This window comes from Python bivittatus, unplaced genomic scaffold, assembly GCF_059951505.1.
Source record: "Python bivittatus isolate LINGU-HERP-01145 unplaced genomic scaffold, Pbiv_v1 ctg000850_np1212, whole genome shotgun sequence".
Taxonomy (NCBI): Eukaryota; Metazoa; Chordata; class Lepidosauria; order Squamata; family Pythonidae; genus Python; species Python bivittatus.
Window position 1 is genome coordinate 43,627,837 of NW_028277112.1, and position 25,494 is coordinate 43,653,330.

At 39.3% G+C, this 25,494-nt stretch overlaps 1 protein-coding gene across 5 annotated transcripts in view; it reads right to left on the reverse strand.

Annotated features, from left to right (window-relative positions):
• BRD10 (bromodomain containing 10) overlaps positions 1 to 25,494 on the reverse strand; it is a 97,458-nt gene that overhangs the window by 53,695 nt on the left and 18,269 nt on the right. For 3 of the 5 annotated variants that reach the window (XM_088130213.1, XM_007428122.4, XM_025166606.2), the window contains exon 1: positions 8,771 to 10,289. In XM_088130213.1, the coding sequence (XP_087986339.1) occupies positions 8,771 to 9,366 (596 nt within the window). In that variant the 5' untranslated portion in view covers positions 9,367 to 10,289. Of the gene's footprint in view, positions 1 to 8,770; positions 10,290 to 21,441; positions 21,525 to 22,344; positions 22,777 to 24,718; positions 24,790 to 25,494 lie in introns of those variants that run through there. The other 2 variants (XM_088130214.1, XM_088130215.1) reach the window with 2 other exon arrangements.

The window sequence follows — 25,494 nt, forward strand, 5'->3', positions numbered from 1 at the left end:
TTATCTGAAAAGTAGTTGACCCTAAGTTTAATGCAACCTCCCTGTCCAAAGGGAAAGTAGATAGAAAAATATTGTACATATAACTGTAGATAAAAATATTTGCAATATCCAGCTTCTTCCCCTTCACAACCTTGTCAACTTTCCCACCTTGTCAAGCACTTCAGCCGAAACCAAACCTGGAGTTCCTCTACATGTCCATTAAATGTCCGTATGCAACACTTCTGTGCATATTGTACATAAATATATTTATCTACCAGAAGAAAAGTGCAGGCCATGACAAAAGTAATTTGCTACTGATTAAAATGGCTGGCAAAATAAGGAATTTTGTCTACATATGTCAGACTCTCTTAAGTCACACAGAAACCAGTCTCAGTCATGTACAGGATGCTAATAGAGTAAAAGGTAATTGCACTGGAAAGGAAGAAAAGAGAAGGGAGAAAACAAAACTACATGCAAATGAACCAAGGGGAAAAGGTACTGTAACTTCATAGTGAAGGAAAGGAAAAAAGAAAGAAAAATCCTAACTAGGCACTGCAGAAAGGGTTTAATTCACAAATCACAATCAGGCACCATCTAATCTTCAAGATTTTCATCAAAAGTATTCATGCCTTGCAGCAAGTATGCAGCCATCTGTACCTTTGGTCCATTCATTTTTTCCCTAACAGCTTCTTCTTATCTATGAATGTAAGAAGCATCCCCCATTGCACCCCGATTCACAGATAATTATTTGAAAACAAAATCTCATCTTTCTGTGGAATAAATATGTCCATTTCCCAGTGACAGTCACTTGACAAAAATTAAATTTAAAAATGAAGTTGTAATTAACTATTTATTATGAAATTCCTACAACCACTTCAATTATAATATAATATGCAATACAGAATTATTATATATAATACACAATAAGCATCAATAAAACAATCAACTACAACAGATGGCTCCTCATTCTACTCAGGTGACAATTCTACTTCCCAAAGGCCTTTCTATATCATCCAAGTTTTGACAGGTTTCTAGAAGATCATGCAGGAAAGAGACTCCTTCCTCAGGGACAAGCTATTGTACAGAACAGGAACTCCAACAGAGAATACTCACTTCCATGCACCTTCCCACCAGATGTTGCAATAGGAGGGGATTTTCAACAAATTCTCTGTAATGATTCGGTATTAGAATTATTAATGAAAGCACTGTAATGAAGGGCATCTTCTCCCAAGTTTATATACCAGAGGGAGGGGAGAACTGAAGGGAGAAGTTGGGAGTTATGTATGGGTATGAGGGAAGCTTAGAATCATAGCCCTAGAAAACCTCCATCTGTCAGAGTAATAGATTTATGAATACATATTTAGTGCCAAGGAAGGCAAGGATTGAGAACCTACTGATATATTGTAATATTAAAGGAACCCATTTATAATCCATTTTCAGTTATTTAATCAAAATTAAATTGATTCTTTGTTTAAACATTAATAAAGTAATTGTGCTGTTGTCTTCCTCATCTTCCTCATGTTCCACCAAGAAAAATAAAAAAAGGTCCCCCACAACACTGAGGGTATGCAACATACTCTCTGCATGCAGTAAGCAGCAAGATTCTATCCTGAACAGCCAGTCTCAAAAATATCCAGGCACCAAGCATAGAGATCTTTATAGATGAAAAACAGCTCCTTGAATCGCACCCAGAAACATACTTGCCACTGCATTTCACATAATAATGGTGTAATGTGACAATAATGGGTCTGGCCATTTATTAGGCAGCTCCATTCTGCATCAGTTGAAGTTTCCATGTGGCCTTCAATCAACTGTAAAGTGAGTCACTGTAGTCCAATCAAGAGGTGAAAAGGACATGAGTGACTGTACCCAGTGCCTTTTATCCCCCAAAAGCCCACAACTGGTGCATCAGATAAAGCTCGGTAGACCCCCTCTTGAATGTGACTTCTACTTGCTTTTTCAGCAGGTTCTGTGACTCCAGGAATGTCATGGTCTCCTCCAGACTCAGACTCAGAGGAGGAGATTGCGCTGGCAGAATGTCAGCCTCAGAATTCATGGAGCAGTCAGCCACCTGAGGCTCACTCCACCAACAATAATCTAGACCAGTATTTTTCAACCTTAGCAACTTTTAGGTTTATGGACTTCAACTCCCAGAATTCCCCAGCCAGCAGGAATCTAAGAGTTGAAGTCCACATATTTTAATGTTGTCACGGTTGAGAAACACTGTTCTAGAGCAGGTGCAGGATGAGTCAGTTGACAGACATCCCAATCCCAAATGGCCACCCAACCCAAGAACATGATGGGAACTCCAAGGAGCTGACCAGAGGTGTTCTGTCGGGCTCCCCGAGAAACAAAATACCCAAGACTGAGCCATACCTGTGGCCAGCCTATATCAGAGCAACTACCAGTAGCTGGCTTCTCCATTGGAAACCTCAGACTAGTTTAATAATCTCCGCCATGCCTCACCTCTGGACTGTCCTAGACTAGGTTTCTCTGCTTTGGACTCACTCAAGCAAATAACTTGTAAACCTTGTTATGCATGCATGTGCACATTTGTACTTGCTGGCTCACTGCCTGTAATTGCTTGCTAGTAAATTCTTGCAAACCAGCTCAGTGTGTGAACTTGGCCTGAAACAGGACAAGCAAGACTTCCAGACTGCATGTTGCCCTTTCAGAGTTAGAATAACTTCATCAAGAAACAGAAATGGTAAAACTGGGATCAGCAGGTTTCTAAATTGAGAGCCACTTTGTGTTTAAGTCAGTTTCTCTGATAGTCTCTAGATACCAGATTAGGAAATATTGATGACCTCACCCCAGATTGACAAATGGCCTCACACAGTGGCTTTGTATATATGTTGAACAAAATAAGGGAGAGGATCAAATTCTGGGGGACTGTATATTGCAATGCCTGAAGACCTGCCCTCTTGAGTATGGTCTGAACCAACTCACCTTTCAACTAGTATCTCCTCCTACCCCTCAGTGAGGCATAACCATCACCAGGATCCATTTCCTCATACCTTCGCTAGTAGCCTTGACCAATTAGCAGGAGCAACAATCAAGTCTACAGGTGGCAGAATTAGTACAGTATCACAAAGAATTCTGCCTGCTCATTTACAGGCTCAAAGATCTCCCAAATGATCTGCCAAGATGCCATCCCTGCCACCTTCTTGCAATCTGAGTTCCAGCCCAGAGCAAATATGAGTGATTTCACTCACAAAATACTCAGCAAAACACAACAGCCATTTGGTAGATCTTCTAGCTCACCCTCCCCTAAATGGATCTGGGCTATTCTAAATAATACTGCCAAACAGCATTACACAGAGGCAATAACAGAGAAGTAATTCTGCTTTGTCACCATTACAGCCATGATGTAGACTTCAATGTAAGCTTATCACCATATAGTCATTGCTCCTCTGATAGGCCATCAGGTCCAGTCCCACTGATCCCCCTTTCCTGTGGAGGTTTAGTTGCCCTAGCCAACCTCACAGTTAAAAGAAAGTACTCACAAAAAAGTGTGGAAATGTTCCCCACCACCAGATCATATCTCATCTGCTCCAGGTAAAGACTAGATCTAACATGTATCCTGCAGTATGGGTCATGCTATCAATGAGCTGGGGCATTGTCATGGAAGCAAGAAATCCTAAATTGTCCTTAACACCAAAGAAGGAAGATTGAAATCCCTCAGAAAGAAATAGCATGCATGAATCCACAACAATACCTGTAAGCAGCTCAGGAAGGGCAGCAGCTGTGCTGCTGGGAAGACAGTAGAACAGAAACAGACCTAACGTAGTCCTCCAATCCAACCATGTAAATTACATCTTGCATCTAGACACTTGCAGAACAATGTTTCTTACAATCTCCAGGATACTGTGGTACACAATTGCCCCTTTCCATCCCCTGCCTTGAGGTTCAGGCTGATGCAGCACCCAACATATGGCAGCACAGATCCTGAAGAGGAGGAACACCACTTTCCTTCATCTAGCCAGTTCTTGAGGATTTAATCATGCATCAGGTCCCTTTGATGCATAATTAAACCTTGGATGAGGACAGATTGATTATAGACAAATATGTTGAAAAGCTTTTTAGCCTATGCCCAAGATTCCCATTCACTTGGACATCATTAGGTGATGTTAGGTAGCCTGACATAAGAATTGGTTGCAAATTTCCAACTTGCTTCCCCTGTAATAGCCCATCCCCTCTCCTACCATATTTTCCTTGGTCAACCGCTACTGTAATTCTCCACTCCACAGTATGCCTTCACTTGGATGCCCTAAATACCACTTTTCCCACACTGCCTAATCATCTAATCAGTACAACTATCTTTAGCCAGAGAGCCAACAAAGTTCATTTATCTCCCCAATCCTTCCCTTAATTGCATAATTATGCTTATTCATTAAGCATGCATTTATATAAACGTATGTTCACTGAAATCAGTGGGACTTAATCCTGAATTAGTATGTATAGGCTTATACTTAGGTTACTAATTTGAGTAAATTTTACTTTCACAAAAGTGGGAAAAAAATTATCAGCAAATAACCAGCAACTCAAAAACAGGATCCATAACTGATTACAGTTGACTATACATAGTCTACTGGTAAACCCAGTAAAAATGAGAACTACAGTAGGTTGTATTTATTAGTCTGTCCAACTGGAGAGTGTGGGGATTATTTGCTAAGGACCTGTTCTCTTAAATCTAGGAAAAAAAAAAATGGATTTCCTGTCCAAAGCTCAGGAAAACAAAAATGAAGATTTTGTGAAAATCTTCACAAAATAGCTATGCAACCATGCACTCTTGCATGCGAGGAAGCTTTTAATGAGAAATTCCATTTCAAAGCAATATTGTCATTTTTTAAAATTTAGATGTAAAAAATTATTTTGGAAAAGCAGAAAGCAAAAAACAAGTAAATTTAAACAAACTATTTACCGTATTTTTCTGACAATAAGACGCCCCCCACTTTTCCAACCCAAAATTAATAAATCAATATTTTAAAGATAGTGCAGAACACATTTTTATTTAGTAATTAGTTAACATTTATCTGATACACTCGGTAGGAGGAGGTCCAAACCACCTCTCTGCAGCTCTATTTACAGGCTCTTTTGCATAACTGATTACATTCAAGCGCGAGTGAATCTGCCGATAGCTTGTCTCTGCAAACAGCCTTCCTCTAATTGGTTTGTTCAGCATCAGCTGACATCAGTTACATCAGGCTCATGATTGGAGGAAGTCTGTTTGGGAGACAAGCTATTTCACTCGTGATTGGAGACTAGCAATAGGAGGAAGCCTCTCTGCAGAAACAAAGTATGGCAGTTTTGTAACCGCACGATTCTCGGCTGACTTCCTTGAATAAGACGCCCTTCAATTTTTAGGGTAAGGATTTTAGAAAAAAGTATAGTCTTATAGTCGGAAAAATATGGTAGATGCTACCTACTTGAGTTTTAGAACACATTAGAAAGAGGAAAATTTGAGATAATGTATTTTATCTCCTTAAATGTTGCTAAATAGACCTGCTTCTTCAGCACAATACTCTCATAGCTTTATAGTAAGACTGATTATTTTGTCCAATCAACTGATATATTTCATCTCTGATATCAAAGACTGAGTCAGCAAATTATAATGTTACCTGATGGTTGCAACTATGTTCTTAATAACCCTGAAACTGACAACCTGTTCTAACTGGATAAAGTTTTATCTGAAAAGGGTAAATGTTGAGAAATATTTTAGGAAAGAAAAGATTATTTCTGGTTTGTTCAGGCTTTTTTACACAGTATCTATTTAAAAGACATTTTAGGGGTCGCTATTAAGCGTTATAAAATATAGGAGTCTTTTCACAATAACCATTCATGTTTAGTAGCCATCAATAGCTTTGCCTCTTCTCCTTTTAAAACATTTTAAATCAATTGCAGCAAATTCCACTATTTAACTATGCACTTATGAAGAAATACTTTCTTTTAGCTGTCCTGAATCTTCCACCATTTACCTGAAGCATGGTACAGTGCTAATGTTTCAGAATGGAATTTGGGAGACCAAGTTCTTAGTTAAACTACGGCGCTCATAGTCAGTCTAACCTACTTCACAAGGCTTTTATTATGAGAATAAAATGAGCGGAGAACTCTTGCCTGCCCCTCTGAGCTACTAGAGGAAATTGAGATGTAAATATAGTAATAAATGATAAATTCGATTACCTTGGCTTTTGGAATTGTGAGAAAACGCTACTTTTTCCACACTATGCAAGATCTTAATAGAAAAAAAATCAAATTGAGATTTAAAAAAAAAAATTGGAGATATATGACAGAGTAGGGTCCTAACAATAGGCTGGCTGTCAATATTGGTGTAAAGAGAAAATTGCTAACTATCATGCAAAAGCCATTCAAGATGCCTTGTACATGGTTCCTGTAATCCAAGAATTAGCTATGAACAATGGTGCTTGCTGAAACTTCTCAGTGACACAGAGGAACATAAGAACAATTTAGAAATACAGTGGAACCTTGAGTTACGAATTTAATCTGTTCCGTGACTCGAATTGGTCGCAACACGAGGCAAATTTTCCCATAAGGTTCAATGTAATTACCGTTAATCTGTTCCGGCGTCTGTGGACCACGTGTCAGGGGCGGAAAAACGGCTGCGGACCACGCAGCAGGGCGGAAAAATGGCCACGGACCACGTGTCAGGGGCGGAAAAATGGCTGCGGACCACGTGTCAGGGGCGGAAAATGGCCGCAGACCACGTGGCACGGGCGGAAAAATGGCCGCAGACCATGTGGAACGGGCGGAAAAATGGCCGCGGATCTGGTTCGTGAGTCGAGGCGAGTTCGCAAGTCGAGGTAAATTTTGGGGGCCGGAGCTGGTCGTATCTTGAAAAATTCGTAAGTAGGGGCATTCGTAACTAGAGGTACCGCTGTAGTCTCACTGGGTAAAATTAAAAGTTTATCTAGTCCCTCCTTCTATTCCCACCAATAAGATGGCTTATAGGAAGTTTACCAACAGAACATGAACATAATAGCATCCTCCTGGCCATGTTTCCTAACAATTGGTAATAAGAAACATCCATCCTCTGGTGTTTCTGGTGTTAGAAATAGTATATGCATGTTACAAATCTAAGTTTAGCGTAAACATCCCTTACTTTAAGTACTGGTAAACAAACCAAATCCAGCATGCTCTCCAGCTTTCTAAAGTACATGGAGTAAGGCAGGGAGACAAAAATGGTTTAATTTCTCATTCCACCAGTGGAAATTCTCTACTGATCAAAACTTTCTTGAACAGCAGGAGCTCCTTCATTTGAAGTATGCAAAATTAGATTCAAGACTTATCTTTATAGGTAAAATTCACATAGCTAATTCTTCACTGTTTCATTAATTTAAACATTTCTGTTCCATCTGTTTGCATGAAGAGCCTTTGATGACAATAATCACCCAGGTCTAAAACAAAGACAAATCTCAGTTTCATCTTCCCCTTCTCATTTACTAATCTATGTATTAAATTGAATCCTCTTATTTTCTTATTAATTACTTCATTGACAATTACAGATACAGATGTATCAGAAAGAATGTTCAGCTATGGAGATAATGTCCATTTATTGTTGCAACTTCAAAGTTCTAAGAATAGTTATTGTCACACTTGCCAGACTTAAAATGTCAACATCTGGTTATTAACAAAGTTAAGGAGTACATATATTGAAATGAATATTTTGCATTTGTGATCTTTAATCTACCCAAACTACTCAAGCTATCACTTTTTAGCACCTTAGAAGATGTTTTAAACAATAATATTTGTCAGATATATTCACCAAAGATATTTGTTCTCATATTGTAGAACAAAATCCTATCTTTGGTTTCTGGTCAGAGGAAATAATAATAGGTGTTGTATTCTAAAAACAAAAGAGGGTGTTATATTTGCTAGAAAATTATGACCATATTAGTTATATATCAGCAATAACTGGAATTTCAAGTACTATTGGGGGAAAAAAAACGAAGTATAGCTCATTAGCAGTATATCTGCTTCACATACAGAAAATCTTGAATTAGTCTCTGGATTCTATCAATATGGCTAAGAAACACTACTACTTGAAATTCTATGTAGCTGCCACCAACATAGGCAAAACAAGAATAGATGGGCCAACTGTATAAGGGAGATTCCTTTTCTAGATCATGGAAGCTTTTTCCTGGTATATTTTATGATATTAATATTATAAAAGATGAGTTAGAAAATATATTGTATAATACAACATCTGATGATCTATTTCTCTCATTAACTATGAGACTAAGCCAGATAGAATGCACCAAAAGAAAACGCACAGGTATTTTGTGGTGGTGCTTGCCATAAAATAATCATACTCTTCATAGAAGTTTAGCCATTCTCAGAAAAAAAATCTTGCAGACATTCAGGACAATGCATTCATAAGCATACGGTCAAATCCATTTGGCATAGTTTGCATTTCATAGTAAATTCAAAACAAGCCACTTTATGGCTTAGTATTATATAAAACTTGGCCATAACTACATCACTTTACCCCACTTCTAAACTTTGTTCTAAATGATCATCTGTATAACAAACTCTATATTCATGAGCAAGATCTTAGTTCAGTGGAGCTTACTACTTAGTACACGGAATTGTAACCTCAAGGAAAAAGAAGATGGTTTATACCCAGTTTAAATATAAATATATTTAACTATATATATATAGTTTGTACAGGACTCACACACTCACAGCCTCTATTTCACAAAAGTACAACTCATTCTGCTCTGTGTAAACTTTCTTCCTTAGTATTCTGATACAGCAGGAACACAACACCTACCGAGAAAGCAGAGCCAGCTTCTGTTCAAGCATCATCTCCAACTTTTGGGCTTGTTTGGAGAGCCAGTGATCTACCCCATGAAGCCGATAACAGGTCTCCAACATCAATCTGAAATCGGCCACAAAATCAGTGATTCCTCTGTACTGCCCCGAAGAAAATTTTTCTTCCATTTTCAAAAGCCACATCCCAGATAATTGCTGAGATTTGGGGCAAGGCAGATACCCACTTTCTTCTTCTGTGGAAAAGTTGGCAGCACCCGTTTGTCCGTGCTCGCTTTTTGGGCTTTCCCAGGGTCTTAGGAAAGGAGCAGTCAGAGGCCGGTGCTTTTCTAAGAGAAACTCGTTCAGGATCCGATAACCTTGTTGCAGCTCCGGGCTCAGGTTTTGCTCCCAACCGTGGTGGCCGCAAGCAGTCCCTCCCTCTATCTTTTCTTCTGTCAGGAGGCAGCCAGTGAGCGCAGGGTCCGTTAATGCCTCCATTCCGCGCTCCCCAGCTACCGCCGTCTCGGCAGCCGCATCCTCCGGCAGCATCTCCATGTCGTCTTCCTCTTCTTCGCTACCGTCGCCCTCCTCCCCTTCGGGCTGCGCCAGATTCATGCCCCGCCGCAGCTGAGGAAGTCGGCGCCCGTGGAAAGCAGTCCCGGCATCCAAGAACTTGAAGAACTCGCCGCCGCTTGAGCCGGCCTAGACAGCTCCCCGCCTGCCTCTTCTGGTTAGGCCGGCCTCGGTCAAAAGAGGTGCAGCTTCGGCGCCGCCGCCGCCGCCGCCGTCTCCGGCTTGCGCGCTTTGCCCCCGAGATGCGGCGGCAGAGGCCTCTCGTCGCGGAGAGGGGCTGTAACCTGTGGCGGCAGGTGAGAGCCCCTCTAACTCGCCGGGTTGGAGGAAGCGGCTTCTGAAGCCCCGCCGAGGGTTCCCTCAGAAAAGGCTGCCCGGGATCCCTCAGTACGTGCGCTGCGGGAAGGAAAGGGGCGTGAGACAGCCGACACGGTACGCCTGCCTGAGTGGAAGGAGCGGCTGCCGGGGCCCCTATCTCATTGCCTCCCTCCCCGCTGGAACAAGAAGCGTCCGATCGGTAGGGAGGCCTGCACTCCCTCCTCGCCTTGCAGTCCGGACCCGACGAGGCTTCTCTCCAGCCCGCTGGCTTCGCTGAGGGACGCGCGGACGAAGCCGGCGTGCTGTCAGTTAATGGGGGGCGCTGCCAGACCTGAGCTGTCCCCTCCCCCAGCCGAGAGACAGAGAGAAGTAGTGGGAGAAGACAACCTCCACCGTCTGCGCAAGCGTAGTAGCGGCGATCTCTCCGGTTGCATTGACTGCGCGTTTTGTATTGGACACCAGCTGGAGAGTGACATCATCAGGGAGTGACGGAGAGAGGAGGAGGCCGGGCTGCTGCTCGGCCGGGGCTGTTGGCTGCCGACAACGGAGACCGATGGGAACCGTGGTGGGATCCAAAGTGAAGCGCTGCCGGAGGTGTGATTTCAAGTGAAAGCGTAATGCTGGTGTTAAGACTGAATGGAAACATTTCAAAAGTTCGGTATTGTGATATTCTTCTATCTGCATCTCATTGCTGATGAATCTTGTACGCCACTAAATGCAGTCTGGATTATTCATCCGGTGTGATTCAGGAGCGGTTTTGAAAACAACACAGAATGGAAGAGACTGGTTATAAGTCGCCATTGATTTAAAGCATTAGGTGGCTTTTTCTTGAATGGTAAACGCGGAGATTAATTATTTTGACAGGGAGAAAGAGAAAAATGGGGCTTTGAGATTTTTTTTAATAAGCCCCTCCTCGTCAGCGTAGTTCAGGTCTGCGACTTCCACCGTTATATCAACAGGAGCAGTTCATTCACTCACCTCCACGGGAATTCTCGATGCCATGTAAATATTACATGGCCCATATTCCTGCACCCACAATTTAAGAATTAGTTGAATCTATTTGGGAATGAAAGGCTGGCTAGTTGCTGCAGTGGAAGGCTGTTTATTTAAAATGTTTGTGTGTATAAGAATTCATATTTTGTTTGTACAATACTGTATTTCTTATTCACTGCCCTGACCACCATCATTTAATAGAAAGGTAGGATGCAGGCCCAACAAATAAATATTTTACTGTTTTAATTTACACTGTAACTTATGGATAACTGTTGTGAAGAATGTATGTAAATGTCTTAAATTGGGAGTAAATAATGCTCTGATGTTCTAGGACAACATTTGAAATGTTGAGGATAAACAGTAAGAGGAATTCAAAGCATAACAGAAACAGAATGCAGGTTACCTGCAATTCATTCTGAACCTAAAGTACAGGAATTTACCAAGAAAGGAATGGATGCTGTTACAGGTAGTCCTCACTTACCAACCACTTGCTCAGTGATTGTTCGAAGTTGCGATGGCACTGAACAAGTGGTGCTTATGACTGGTCCTCAAAGTTCCGACCATCCCAGCACCCCTGCAGTCATGTGATTGCGATTCAGGCACTTGGCAACCAGCTCGCACTTACAACGGTTGCAGCATCCCATGGTCACACAATCACCATTTGCAACCTTCCCTGCCAGTTTCCCACAAGCAAAGTCAATGGGGAAACTGGCAGGGAAGGTTGAAAGTCACTCTGGTAAGTCCCCCCGCCTTCCTGCACATCATGCCGTGCCCTCCTTCCCTTGGCCTCCGCTCACATGCACTCTCCTTCCCTTGGCTGCCACACCGCAGCAGCCCCCACCCCCAACTCATGCATGGCCTACACCAGGTCTCCCTGGGCCTCCCCCACCCCCTGCACTCCTTACCTGGGACTCCTGTTGCTTCCTGCTTAACGGCCTGCATATCTTGGGGTTACCACAGCAACTGGGATTGCCTGGATTGCTGTCGCTAAGTGATGCGGTCACGTGACATTGCGCTTTATGACCACATCACTTAGCAACAGCAATCCCAGTCCCAATTGACATCATAACCAGAGGATTACACACACACACACACACACACACACACACACATACACACATCACAGAAACAAATTGATGCTGTTATTATAACTAGAGTTGTAAAGACACACACATACACATATACATACCAGTAGAATTCCAGTTAGTCAAACCCTTTTGACATCAGTAAGACTTGTATAAGTAATCCAGTCATTTCTGAACTGTAGGCTGAGTGCCAAAACACCAAACAAAGTATCACTGATATACTTTTCTGTCTGTTTTCACATTCATTTTCCATTCTGGTTGCAATTTTGTTTAGGTTAGCTCTAACAATCCTTTAATTTACCTGTACTATTAGTTAAATCTTGCCATGGAAGTTAGTGTTGCATTTAAATGAAGTTTGAATTTAATGGAATTGCATTTTGTTTGAAATAAAATAGATATAGAATAGCAGAAAAATGTTCCAAACATGTTGAAAGGCATGAAGAGCCTAACCTGGAAGTAAATCTCTACCTACTATGGGCTAGACATTACATCAAGAATTCTCTCCCAGACTTGTGGATGTGTCCTTTTGGTTGGTCCAAAATTATTTATGGGGTACAGAAGACCAATTCCTTATTCGTTGCTACCTTTTATGATCAAGATGGGTTGATGTACCCATGTTCATTATGCCAGACATGTACAGTAAGCTTTAAGTGGACAAGTTCCAGACCTATCACATCAAGGAGTGTTTCTTGGACATATGGCTGCATGCTTTGTGTAATACAAAGCCAACTTGAGTTGTGTGCTCTGTTTCCTTAATTTATTCATTCACTCATTATTCTGCCCTAAGTTTTCATGGCTAAAGGCATTTTACTACATCTGAAGTACAAATACAATTACAAAAATGAAGAGACAACCCAGGTTCACCATCCAACCAAAAATGTGTCAGAATAATCTATTGTTGTAGTTTTGTGAAATTCAAGCAAGGTGGGAGCTCTCAACTCAGGGGGCAAAGTGTTTCATAATGTGGGAGTTGTTATTGAGCCCCACCCCCTTAATATCATGTGGGATGGGTATCTAGAGTAGCATCTCTCAGAATGAGGCTAATTCTGATCAGGAGAGACAGTCCTGCAGATACACATTTTCCGAGCCATGTAGGGCTTTTAAGGTTAAAACTAGCACCTTGAATTTAGCCTGGAAGCCTATTTCTAACTGATACACCAACTACCTGCTTCCTCCTGTCAGCAGACCAGCAGCTGCATTTTGAAACAGTTGCAACTTCTGAGTTAAGGGCAGCCCCATGTAAAGTACATTGCAGTAGTATAGCTGCATAATTAGTGACTCTCTCACCGTTGCAAGGGTATCCTGATCCAAAAAGGCCTGTAAATAGTGCCCTAGTCAAAGCTGGAGGAAAGTGGCATGCAGCTTTGGTATTGTTCCTGCTTGAGCAATATTTGTGAATCCAAGAGAATCCCCAGCTCAAAGACCTGCTTTTGAATTACCAATGTGGAAAAGTTATGAACTAGCACAGCCTTCACTCAATGAGAAAGGGATTTCCTAAGTCAGAATGAATTTGCATAAAGACCAATTAGGAAATAAATGCAAATAAGCAAAATTTGTTATTGCAAAATTGCTTGACCTAATGTCTTTCACATGTGTTGGACTACAGGGCCAATCTTTGTTAGGAACAGAACCAAGTTCACAAAGTTGAGGAAGGCTTCCCTATACAGGGAGAGGAAGAAGTGGAGGAGGAGGAGGAATGAAGGAAAATTATGGACAGACTTAACCATAGTTTCAACTGGGAAACTGTCAGCATCTTAGACCAAGCTAAATCCAAAAATGCAAGAGAATTCCTCGAAGCTTGGTATTCAGACAAGGCAGCCATCAACAGGCACATAGAGATAAACAACTTCTACACACTATTCAAAACAGACAATAAAAAGGAAAACAAAAAACCCGAACAACTCACCAGCAATCATCACCCAGATAAGCAGAGGTTAACACCAAGATTATCACCAGATATACAATCAGCAGTAAATAATACGCTAATCAAGGAACTACCAGAGGGAAAAAATAAAACAAAACCCCCATCCCCACCAACACTGGCAGGGCACGCCACTGTATATAAACAGAGAGCAAACCCTGTTCCATTCTAGCACTGAAGATGTTACCTAGCTGGTAACAAAACGTTTGCAAGAAAACAACCAAGCTCAGAGAACCCCAAGGATGCCACTGTTCAACCCTGAGCCACACATATTCTCTTCTATTGGAAAATTACTTTCTAATCCCAAATAAGATGATTATTCAGATCCCGGTCACAAGGAGCATTCTTTAATATTTGTTTTATAGGCTAACTCACCAATGGTTGACCACATTAATTTTATTTATTTAAATATTTATATAAAATTTATTTACTGCTTTTCCTCCAGGACTTCAAGGCTTCTCCCATTTTTTCCGACAACAACCATTCTGTATAGTAGGTTGGGTGGTGAAAGAGTGACTGACCTAAAGTCACCTAGTGAGTTTCCATAAGTGGACTTGAACCTGCGTTTCCCTGGTCCTATTCCAGCACCTTAGCCACTACACCACACTAGAGCTACACATTTTACATCAGTGTAAATATCACAAACTGTAACCCCAATTCTGCTTTTAAATGTTAAATATCATTGAAATTGTGTACCTCTAGAATTCATATTCCAGAGAGGGTTGGTTGCATTAGCAGCAGTGATTGTGCTGAAAAATCAGATTCAGTCACATAGTTGAAGGCTGGTGGAGAGCAGCAATTTTAAGAGGGCAATCTTGGTATGGTTAATGTTGGAGGTTCTTAGTAGAGAACCATTGCTGGGAGTAGGCAGGAAGACTGTTGGAGTTGCTGAAGACAGCTAGAGGACTGCAAGGACCTCAAGAGGCATCCTGAAGGAGCAACTGTAGCAAGAGAACAACCTTGATGGTCAGAGGACTGCTCCCTGGGAGACTATCAGGTTGCTGTTCTGGGGACATCTGGATGTGGGTTGTGGAAGAAGTCATCATGGAGCTTTGATAGACTTCTGTGTGATCAACCTGAGCAAGCAGCTGGGGTATCATGGGGAGAACTGGTATTGATGAAGATCCAATTGTGCTGAAGGGGAGATGGGGTTGGTGAGATCTTGGTTGTTTTTGTATGTATATGTATGCCTTTGAGTCAGTGTTAACTCCTGAACAAGTTCCTGCAGTTTTCTTGGCAAAGTTTTCCAGAAGTGGTTTGCTATTGCCTCCTTCCTATGGCTGAGAGAGAGTGACTGGCCCAAGGTCACCTAGCTGGCTTTGTGGCTAACGTCGGACTAGAATTCATGGTCTCCTGGTTTCTAGTCCAGTGCCTTAACCACTACACCAAACTGGCTCTTGGTTGTTTACTTAGAGAAAATCGGTATAAGATTTCTACTGTTGGTACATTACTCCAGTTTTGAAAGCTAAAATTGATAATTCATTTTCTAAAATCACCTAAAATCAATAATGAGCAGGTTGGATCATTCTTTCATATCTGATGGCAATGTTGTAAAACTCAACAATTGTAGAGAATTATTCATACCAGAATGAAACAAACTTAAAAGTTGAATTTCCACTACAACTTGTGATTTTTTTTTTAAATCTTCACCAAACCCTCAGAATATACTGAACCAGATTTTTACATGCTAGCTGCAGCAAGGATATGATATGTTTTTACTGAAAAAGTCATTTGATCCGCTCAATATAAAAATGGTTAACTGAGCTGTAAGAGTATGGTTCAATGTGTGGAATAACTTCCTATCTTAAAAATAAGTTAAATACAAAAATAAGATTTTGTATTTAACTTAAATTGGAAAGTATTTTTAGACTTCAGTCTAATTCATGGATTTGTACCATATCCAGAATTTGGATCTCTCTATGCTTAAAGTCTATACTTCAATTTTACAGGATTTCCAAATTAGAACAGACATTAAGTAACATGATAGAATTTATAATTTCATTCAGTGATTTATACTGTTTTGATCATGGCTATTGATATTCATGCTTTGTTTTGAGCTTTATAGTAATTTTTAGTTTTTTAAAACTATATGATGTATTCAGTTACTCATTATTTATTAATTGGCTAATGATATATTGGAAAACTATAACCTCCATAACATTTGTAAATTCCTTGTTTATTCATTTGTATTTTATTCTGTTAGCCCCTTTCCTGTTTCTTTTTCTTGTTTGTTTGTATACTTCAAAATGTTTAATTAAAAAAAGGGAGAAATCCTGGATGTTGGCTGTGTTGGTTAGTGGAAAGGAAGAGGAGGTAGTTAGCAAATCAACTTTCTGGGTGAGTAGCAGTGAGCAGGGGAGGAGTTCCCAGGCTAGAGTGGAAAGTACATGTGGACTGTGCTTAAATTGAAGACTTTGATATGAGAGGGGTTCCTGGAGATAGGCAGGTTGGGTTTGCTAATGTGTGAGTTGGTATGGACAGATAAGGAATTTGAATGCTATGATTGTGGAGGGTCAATAGCTTGCCAGAGTAGCTCACCAGAATGCAGCAGTTTCAGCCCTACATTGTTGGTGAGATGTGGAGTGAGCTGGTTGTCTGGTTAGTTGGGGGAGAGAGGTGTGAACTGTAACCACACTATTTGGGATGATGACAGGTAATCCTGGTTTTGATGGGTCAAGGGGTATATAACTGAGGACCTCAGGGACTATTATAGGAGAAGAGAGAACAATAACTTGGTGTTGATATTCACTCCTTCCCCAGGAGGAATTGAAAGCACTGTCTGCAGTGGTTCTGCTTCTTTTTTAGTGAGTGTTTCCAGTCAGTCGTTGTGGGGAAGGAGAGATTGGTTCAGCGGTTGCTCCACTGTGGGATGCCACAAGGTTCAATACTCTTCCCACTACTTTTCTATATCTATATAAAGCTGCTGGGAGATGTCATCTATCAATTGGGGTGAAGTATCAATATGCTGATAATACTCAATTTTGTATCACCACCCTGGGCCTAACTATAGGTGTTATAGAGATCTTGGCCTGGAATCTATTAGGGTCTGGTTGGGAGAAAATAGATTAAAGTTGACCCTAAGCAAGATGGAATTGCTGTTTGTTCATTGTGGTTCTCTGTTGGCTCCAATAGTGTCTCCTGAGGGGGAAACATTACCTCTGAGGAAGCAGACCTGCAACTTAGGGATCCTTCTAGACTCATGTCTGGTGCACCAGTTACAGTCCTACTCGGAGAGAGAAAATTTTGCTACTGTATTCAGGCCTTCATCATGACTCATTTGGACTACTGCAATGCACTTTACATGGGGCTGTCTTTGAAGATCACTGAGAAACTGCATCTGGCCCAGAATGTGGCAGCCACATGGGTGTTGTCTGCTACATGATGTATTGACCCCATTCCACCAATTTTGCAGGCCCTGCACTGGCTGGCAATAGTTTTCTGGGTGCAATTTAAAGTCCTGCTTTTAACTTATAAAGCTCCTTATGGGTTAGCACCAAGGTCCCTTCAGGAGTACAACCAAATTCAACTCATTTAAGGTACTTTTCATGGGAGAAACTGCTTGTAGTGCCCTATTTTTGGAGGTGATTTGAGGTGATTTGATTTCTGATTTAAAATCAGAAATTTTACTTTTCCCTGTCCTCTGGTATAACTGTCTCTTAAAGTCAAGATTTATTTTATTGATAGCTTTCCAGAAGTTAGTCAAAACTGTATTGTTTCAGAGATTTGTTCCAGACCTTTTGGAGGTTAAGTATGATGTCAGTTAAGATTGTTGCTGTATTGCAATTTTTAGTATAATTAATTTAATTTATATTCTATTTTATTGTGGATGTCTTAATTTATGTTGTAAATGTTGTAAACTGCCAGAAGTGACTGACTTGAAGCAGTTTGTAAATTAAATAAATATATTTCTTTATTCCACTGTTCAGTAGACAATTGTAGTACAATTTATGTATGTAACTATAGAATTGTAATTATATTTTAAATGCTACTGCTATAATTTATTCTCAAAATGTTATATTGGTTAATTTGCCTAAGTAGATGCATCTAGGCAAGATCAAGGAAGCAAGATCTACACAAATTTCAGTAACGCATTTTTAATGCTAGTATCGGGCAAATACAGAATCTTGGAATCTGTAAGAGCAATTTCCCAGCCTCATTTATAGTGAGTTCATTAAAGTGGAATCCCTGAAATGTTTCTTCTCTGGTTTCTTGCTATCTGAACTATGTTGCACTTAATGGGATAAGCTGTCACCAACTACCTCTTTATTGTTTATGTCTATGCTCCCCTCCATTTCCTACTAAAGCGTTCCCTAACATGATACCTTCTAGATGTGTAGGGACTACAACACCCAGAAACAGCCATAATGGTTGGTAATGGAGTTGATTCCTAAGTGGTGAATAAAAACTGCTTTTTAATTTCTGAGAAATATTTTGTTACTTATGTTTCTAGCTTGAGCCTTTTAGTTGATCTAAGAACCTGAATCATGCTGCAAATCTGTTTCCAAATTAGATCAATAATACAATCCTATATACAGTACATCCACTCAGAAATAGCCTCCGTAGATCTGTAGATAACCTGTACATGTATAAGCCTATAGATTTTAATAGAATTTTTTCCTCAAGTGCATTTTTTGTATTTCATGTGACTTACATATCTGTAAACACATTAAAGTCTAGCTAGGATATTTTTTTAGAATATTTTTTTAAAAATGGGGCAAATAGCATTGGTGCATAACCCTTTTTCACCTACAAAGAGAAAGCCATGGGGCTTTTTACTTTGGAGATAGAAAAAAACATTAATGCCCCATCCTTGCTTTCAAACTGTTAATTTTCAGGACATGGTTTTTCATTAATTTCTGCAAAAAATCAGTGTTTTGCTTAACACTTCCCACTCTGAAAAAAAGGCCACTCTAACAGACACTGTCTTCTCCAGTGAGATCACGTGGCCATTGCCAGCACTCTGAGGCCAAATTAAATGATTTTTAAGAAGTGTGGTCTCTAGTTATAAAAAAAAAATTACCTGTCTCTGATCAGTAGTTCTGGATGGGTAGGTTGGTTGGTTGATTGGTTGGTTGGTTGGTTTTCACTGCATACAGTGAAATTTGTAAGAGCTAGAAGAAAGTCCTTTGTTGAGTTACCTTGAATCTTTGGAACAAACCTCCAAAAGAAAGTCAAACATAGCTGTTCCATTATGAGCTCCTCAAAGGGCTGTAGCACTGTAGTGGGGAGCAGCTGGCCCTTTAAAGAACTAGCCAGCCTTATGAGCCCAGAGGGAGTCACCTGACCCCCGAGGGCCAATAAAGGAAAAGAAGGGTGTTCTGTCAATTTTGGGGCCAGAAGAGTTTGTAGGGGGTTGAGAGAGTTGGCTAGAGTCCTGGATGAGGGGGTTACCTCAGGCAAGGTTGAAAACAGAGTTATTTAGCTAGGATTAGAATTGTGTTAGGTTTTGTTTGTTTGTTTTGTATTTTATCTTTTTAAACTGTGTCTTGTGTGTAGAACACTATCTTCTTTTGGTACCTTTAATAAAGTTGATTTTTGTTTCAATCCTGGAATTTATTTATTAAATGTGTATGCCGCCCATCTCCCCCAGAGGGTGACTCTGAATTAACTTTCTATCACCAGCCTCAGCTTGGCTGAGCTACAGAATCCCAAAGTTTTTGTTTGGTTCCCCCTTTGGTATTTAGCCAGACCCAGGGTGGGGCAAGGATTTCCCCTTCCATCCACTCCTGGTTGTGAAAGGGAGAAACCAGTTTATAGTGAAGGGTGTGTGTGTGTGCGGCAGCAAGGATACCTAATTTTCCAGTCACTGTTCACCCATTGGTGTGGGTTACCTCAACCCCCAGGGCTCTTTTTCCCTTACTGCATGCACTAATTTATTCTGGATGATTTTGGAAAATTAAGCTGATTGTAATGGAAGACGTTTTGATTTATTCTGAATTTCCTGTTGAATTTGTTAATGGAATGTATTTGTTTATTCATGTATTTTGCATTTTAAGTATCCTCTATAAACTTCTTTGAGTTTTAGAAAAGCAATTTTAAATATTTAAAATAAACCATTTTATAGAAAAATGGACTGATAATTTTGTGGCTTCCTGATAAATTGACTGATAAGATAAATTGATATGCGAACTTGGGATGCCCTCCTTCATGTACACTGAACAAAGAATCAGAAATAATCAGGATTTTCACATTTCCGTCCATGGACACATACAAGAGATTTTCTGTTCCAGTTGGCACCGGGCAGCAGAAGTTCTTATTTACGTAGAAGGGTGGACATTGAGTTTTAATGGTTTGGGAATAAATGTGTAGGCACATATTGGTCTAAATCAAAAATAACTGTGGGTGTAAAAGTCTTTTGGTGGGGAAAGAACAAATATATGGACAACTGGCAGTTATTTTTTTCATATTTGGGTGTAAACTATTTAACCAAGGAATGTGTATGGGAAAGATACACATTATCTTAGTATAAGAGCATGGAACACCGTTATATATTGTTTCACTTTCCAAATTTGGGGATGATGCAATACAGGAATTTCTCCATGCTTAAATTGTGAGACTTTTTCCTGAGGAATATGTGCCTGGTCTCTCACTTGATGAATCTCAGGCAGCGAGTGAAAACCATATATTGTAATCAATCTTTGGGAATGACTAATCTCACTTTTTAAAGTTCTATTATTTTGTATTCTTGTTCTGCATACTGACAGTTTTAATTTTTTATTCAGAGCAGGAAATACTTTAAATTATGCATATTAAACCAAGTTTATTTTCAGATATTTCCCAGCTTCTGAAATTCATAGTACACTGGAATATAAGGATAATGTTTCCTTTTGTTATGGTCTGAACAAGTATTAGACTTCATATTTTCCAGAAACAGGTTACCTTCACTAGTGATTAATAGTATCATTGAACTATGGCTGGGGTGATATATCAGCCAGGCTTTATATTGCTTCAGCAATTGCTGGATGGTACAATAAATTGACCATGGATAGCATCTTTATAGGATCATTTTACTTAGTTTGGAAGCCAAAAATAAATTGGTAGAAAGCTGGTTGATTTAAAAAGTAATTATATTCTTAAAGGAATGACTGAATTTGACATTCAGTATCTCTTTTTAATACAATAAATCAGTTGTTAACTGCTCCAGGTTTCCAGGGACTGGAGAAATATAACTGAAATTTTCAGTGTTCTTCCAGGATCAATTATATAATTACTATATATACTATTTTGATTACCTTTTAGAATGTAGATTAAGATATTTAGTTGAAGGTGCATATAATTTCACTGGCCATATGTCCTAGCTCTAGTTCAGAGTTAAGTGAAATGTATTAATGTTGAAATAGATTTTTTAAAAAAACGTACATTGAGTGATTCTTGGTACACTACTTACTATTCTCTTTTGCCATCTAGTGGAGAAAGATGCAGTCTAAGATGGCTTATCTTTTATTGTTAGGACACATCTAACAATATTGTTAGGACAGCATCTAGCGCCAAGAAAGCAAAGATTAGTTTCATGCGTATTTACTTGGATATAACTCCTATTGAAATTAGTGGGATGTACTTCTAAGGAAATGTGCCTATGGAAACTGTTGCAAATTTTACATCACATGAAACTATTTCTCAATTTTGAATAAAATCTATAACAATACTATTTATTTTATTTAAATTTCTATGCTGCTGCAATCTGGTAGAGGCACCTGTCAGTTCACAAAACAAAAGGACAGTAAAACATTCTTTGTAAGGATACAAAATTGATTAAACCCATGCTGTAAATAAAACATTAACCTAACACAGGCATCATACCTAACAGTACAGGATGAATCCCATAAATGGTTCTCACTGACAATCACCAACGTTCTCTGGAACAACTCTGTCTTGACCAGCTCCTGAAACAACAATGAAGGGGGAAATATGATTTCTAAGTGCAGGCTGTTCTATAAGAAAACAGCTACAGAAAAAAAAGCAACTCCTGGGAGTCAAAATGGGAGGACTACCAACAATTTATCCTGGGAAACCCTTATCAGATAGGTTGATTCCAGCTGGGGAAGGTAATGCTGATGGAACTAAGGCACCAATTCATATAGAGCTTTATAGGTTAAAATCAGAATTGCACCCAGAAATAAATGGGGAATTAATGCAGGACCTGCAGCATAGGCAAAATGTGTTAGCTGGAAATCAGCTAACAACTGGATTGCTGCATTTTGTACCAACTGTAGTTCCTGAATGGTTTTCAAAGGCAGACTCCCAGAGTACATTGCAGTAGTCCAGGTAAGCCTTGATGATGCCATGACTTACTGCTGCTAAAGGAAATAATGCGAAGATAAGAATTCTGCACACATTTAGGCAGAGCAAAGATGGTACAAGATAGAGGCATACCTAATTCTATTTTAAACCACACTTCTAGACTTCACAAATAGGCTGTACAAACATAAATACCTTATGTTATGGGCTTTGCTCTGAAATTTACTGAATGGAATTAGAGCTTCAACATTTACTCATGTAATCTTTGAAAAAATTATTTAGTTAGCTATTTCCTGAACTGAGATAGCATAATCCATAACCAAATACTTTATCAGATAAGTTTAAGCACAACTACTAAAATGGAGTTGTACAAAAGCAAATTGAACTAAATACATCCTTTATTTCTTTAGTAAGCAAACCAAGCCATCCACATGCTATACAGAAGGATGCAAAATCTATACTTACTAAAATAATTCAAGAAAACACTGAAGATCTAATAAAAGATTAATTGATTGATTGATTATGCGCCATCAAGCCTGTTTCGACTCTTGGCAAGCACAGAGATTTTCTCCACGATGATCTGTCTCTAACTTGGTCCTTCAGATCTTCCAATGGTGTACCCACTGTTACTGTAACTGAATCCACCTATCTCACTGCTGGTCGACCTCTTCTCTTTCCTTCCACCTTTCACAGCATTAAAGCCTTCTCCATAGAGCTAGGTCTTCGCATAATGTGTCTGAAGTAGGATAATTTAAGCCTGGTCATTTGTACCTCAAGTGAGAACTACGGGTTGATTTGTTCAATAATCCATTTGTTTGTTTTCTTGGCTATCCATGATATTCCCAGGAGTCTTCAACACCAAAGTTCAAAAGTATCAATATTCTTCCAATCTTGCTTCTTCAAAGTCCAAATAAAAGATAGTCAATGCTTAATAATATGATGGGAGGTCAACACTTAGAAGATCAATTACAACCCAACACAAAAATGGTATCCTGAAAGGTTTACTTTAGTGTTTTGGGGAATTATTTGGAAATATCACCATAAATATTGTTAATAAAACCAACCAAGACTTTTTTGGTGTTTCTGAAGATCTGTATCATGAATGCTGCTGGCAACAACATTAGCGTGAAGAAAAAATGTATATCATGTACTAGGTAATTTGTAATTTTGTCTAGTTTTAAGTTACGTGTTTTATTTTTATTTTGTTTTTTATACAGAGAACTGTAGGAATGTGTATGACATTGAAATTTTATTTCAAACTTGAAACACAAACTTGCAAAATGTTCTGAGTTGCTTGGGTTCTGCTGGAACAAAACTCAAAGATGTCTCAAATGTTCTGTGTATTGTACAAAACATCACTCAGAATGTTTCAAGTGTTCCACTATAAGGAACCCTGAAAATGCAGAATAAGCTGCTTACTCCCTTATTTTTATCTCTAGGGCACAAAGGGAGGTGAGTTATAGACTGTACTGACAGCTACTGACTATCTTACCTATAGAATTAAAGACTAAGGGCTGATTAAAAAAAAAAATCCTGAAAATATTTTTAATAGTCATAGAAAACAGTGGAGGCAACAGTTTAAGCATGTTTTTTTCTTAGCCTACCTACATAAATAGCCACCCAGTGAGTAAAGAGCAACATACAGCATGATTCAATACAGAACATGACCCACAAGCAGCAGCAGCAGCAAAAACAAAATCAACAATGCTTCTCTATTGGCTTCAATCTTCTTTCCCCAGTGCATAAGCCCAGTACATACTTCTGCATTTGGCAACTTTACAGTAATTCTCAATAAACAAACAAAAGCAACATAATCTTTGCATTTTAGAATGTAGCCTGAAAGCAAAACATCAACAAGAAGATGTAGAATGCACACACTATAACTAAACAAACAAACAAACAAACAAAAAAGCAACAGTTTTGTGTTTTATCATTAGCAATACTTAGGTAATGTGTGTGAAGCACAGATTTTTGCATTTGCTTAATGACTATTTATCTGCAAATGAAAGCACAACATAGAACACAATACACACAAAATACAGCCTGTGAACTCTAATTACTTCATAGCAAATCATCTTTAAAAAGCAAGAAACATGGAGCTACCATATCCAGCCTGCAAAAATACAGGAAGCATTTGGAAGCAAAGACAGCTTTCTTTATACATTTGCTGCCATCCAATCATTGTCCAGATTCTTGCAGCCCATGCATGGTACCCAAGATATACTTAGCTATATGGCAATTAGGGAAGCAGCTAAGAGAAGTTTTCTGTTCCTAGGTTTGGAATCAGGCATCTAGAATTGACTTTGAACATGGATGCATCATCTGATCTGACCTGACCTGATCTGACCTGACCCAGACAAATTGATCAAGGGTGCCCTCTGGCAACATCCTCTACCTCTGTACATCTGCCTGAGTAACTGCTGCTGCTTCCTCTCCACCTAATCTCCCATAGTCTCATTCAAAGAAGCAGAGTTGGGGTTGGTTCCTCCTACTCTACTAATTATGCTTCATTTAAAAACAGCAGTTGCAACTTACAAAAGAATAATCAGGATTCAAGACTCTCAGAACACCCAAAACAACATCATTTGAAATGGCCTTAATTTGTCTCAAGTTGAAAATAAAACCATTATGTTTTATTGTGGGGGTTAGGCAAAGCTGTTAAAACACAGGTGTTTTATCTCAAGCTCCAAAATATTTGAACTCATTCAAGCTGTTTTAAGCTTGAAATGTTTTCCACATCTCTATAAAGCAGGTATATCACAAGATGCCAAATTCCACACACATATATATATATACGTATATATACATCAACAAATTATTAGGAAGAATGACTATGTACCTCACACAAGGCCAGGCTTATGCCCTCTCTTCATTAAAACAGTCCAAATGTTTTTAAGCTTCTGTGGGAACCTGAAAAATGATGGTGTTGCTTTACAAATTGCATTAACAATTCTGACTGGACCCTTTAAAGCATTATCATTGTTTTTTAAGTTCATGCAGAATTCCGAATGTATCAGGCCATTTTTATATATAGCAAAGAGTTACTGGGCCAATGTAAGGCCCATAGTACTTCTTCCATATCTTTTTTGCAGAGCATTATTCCACACACACACACACAGCCTTTAATAAGTAAATTTAATTTCTTCTTTCCTTAATTTCTTCTGTTATGCCAAGCAAAATACATTATGCAGCTGTTCCACTGTTTTCCCCTGAAAGAAGAAAGGTGAGGCAAGTAGAAGCAAAATGCAGAAGAGTTACATTTCTTGTAAAATTCTGTGAAAAAAAATAACACCTTTATCTTGCAGTGCACTATGAAATCAAGAGAAGCATAAATACAAGCTTGTATCATATTGAATTAAAAGGCTTAAGGATGGGACAGGGGAAATAAATAAAAGGATCAGCATTTGGTGCCAAAATCTACCAGCTGAATGCAGCTCCCAAAGTAGAAGTACCATACAAAATACAGAAGCAATTGTGTACAATGCTGAATATAGTGTTTTAAAATATACAAACATCCACCTTAACTAAAACCAGATGCTAAGCACTTCTAGAATTCATTCTTTGGGGAACAGCAAACAACTACTGCAATTTTCATTAATGGATTTTCTGCCAATT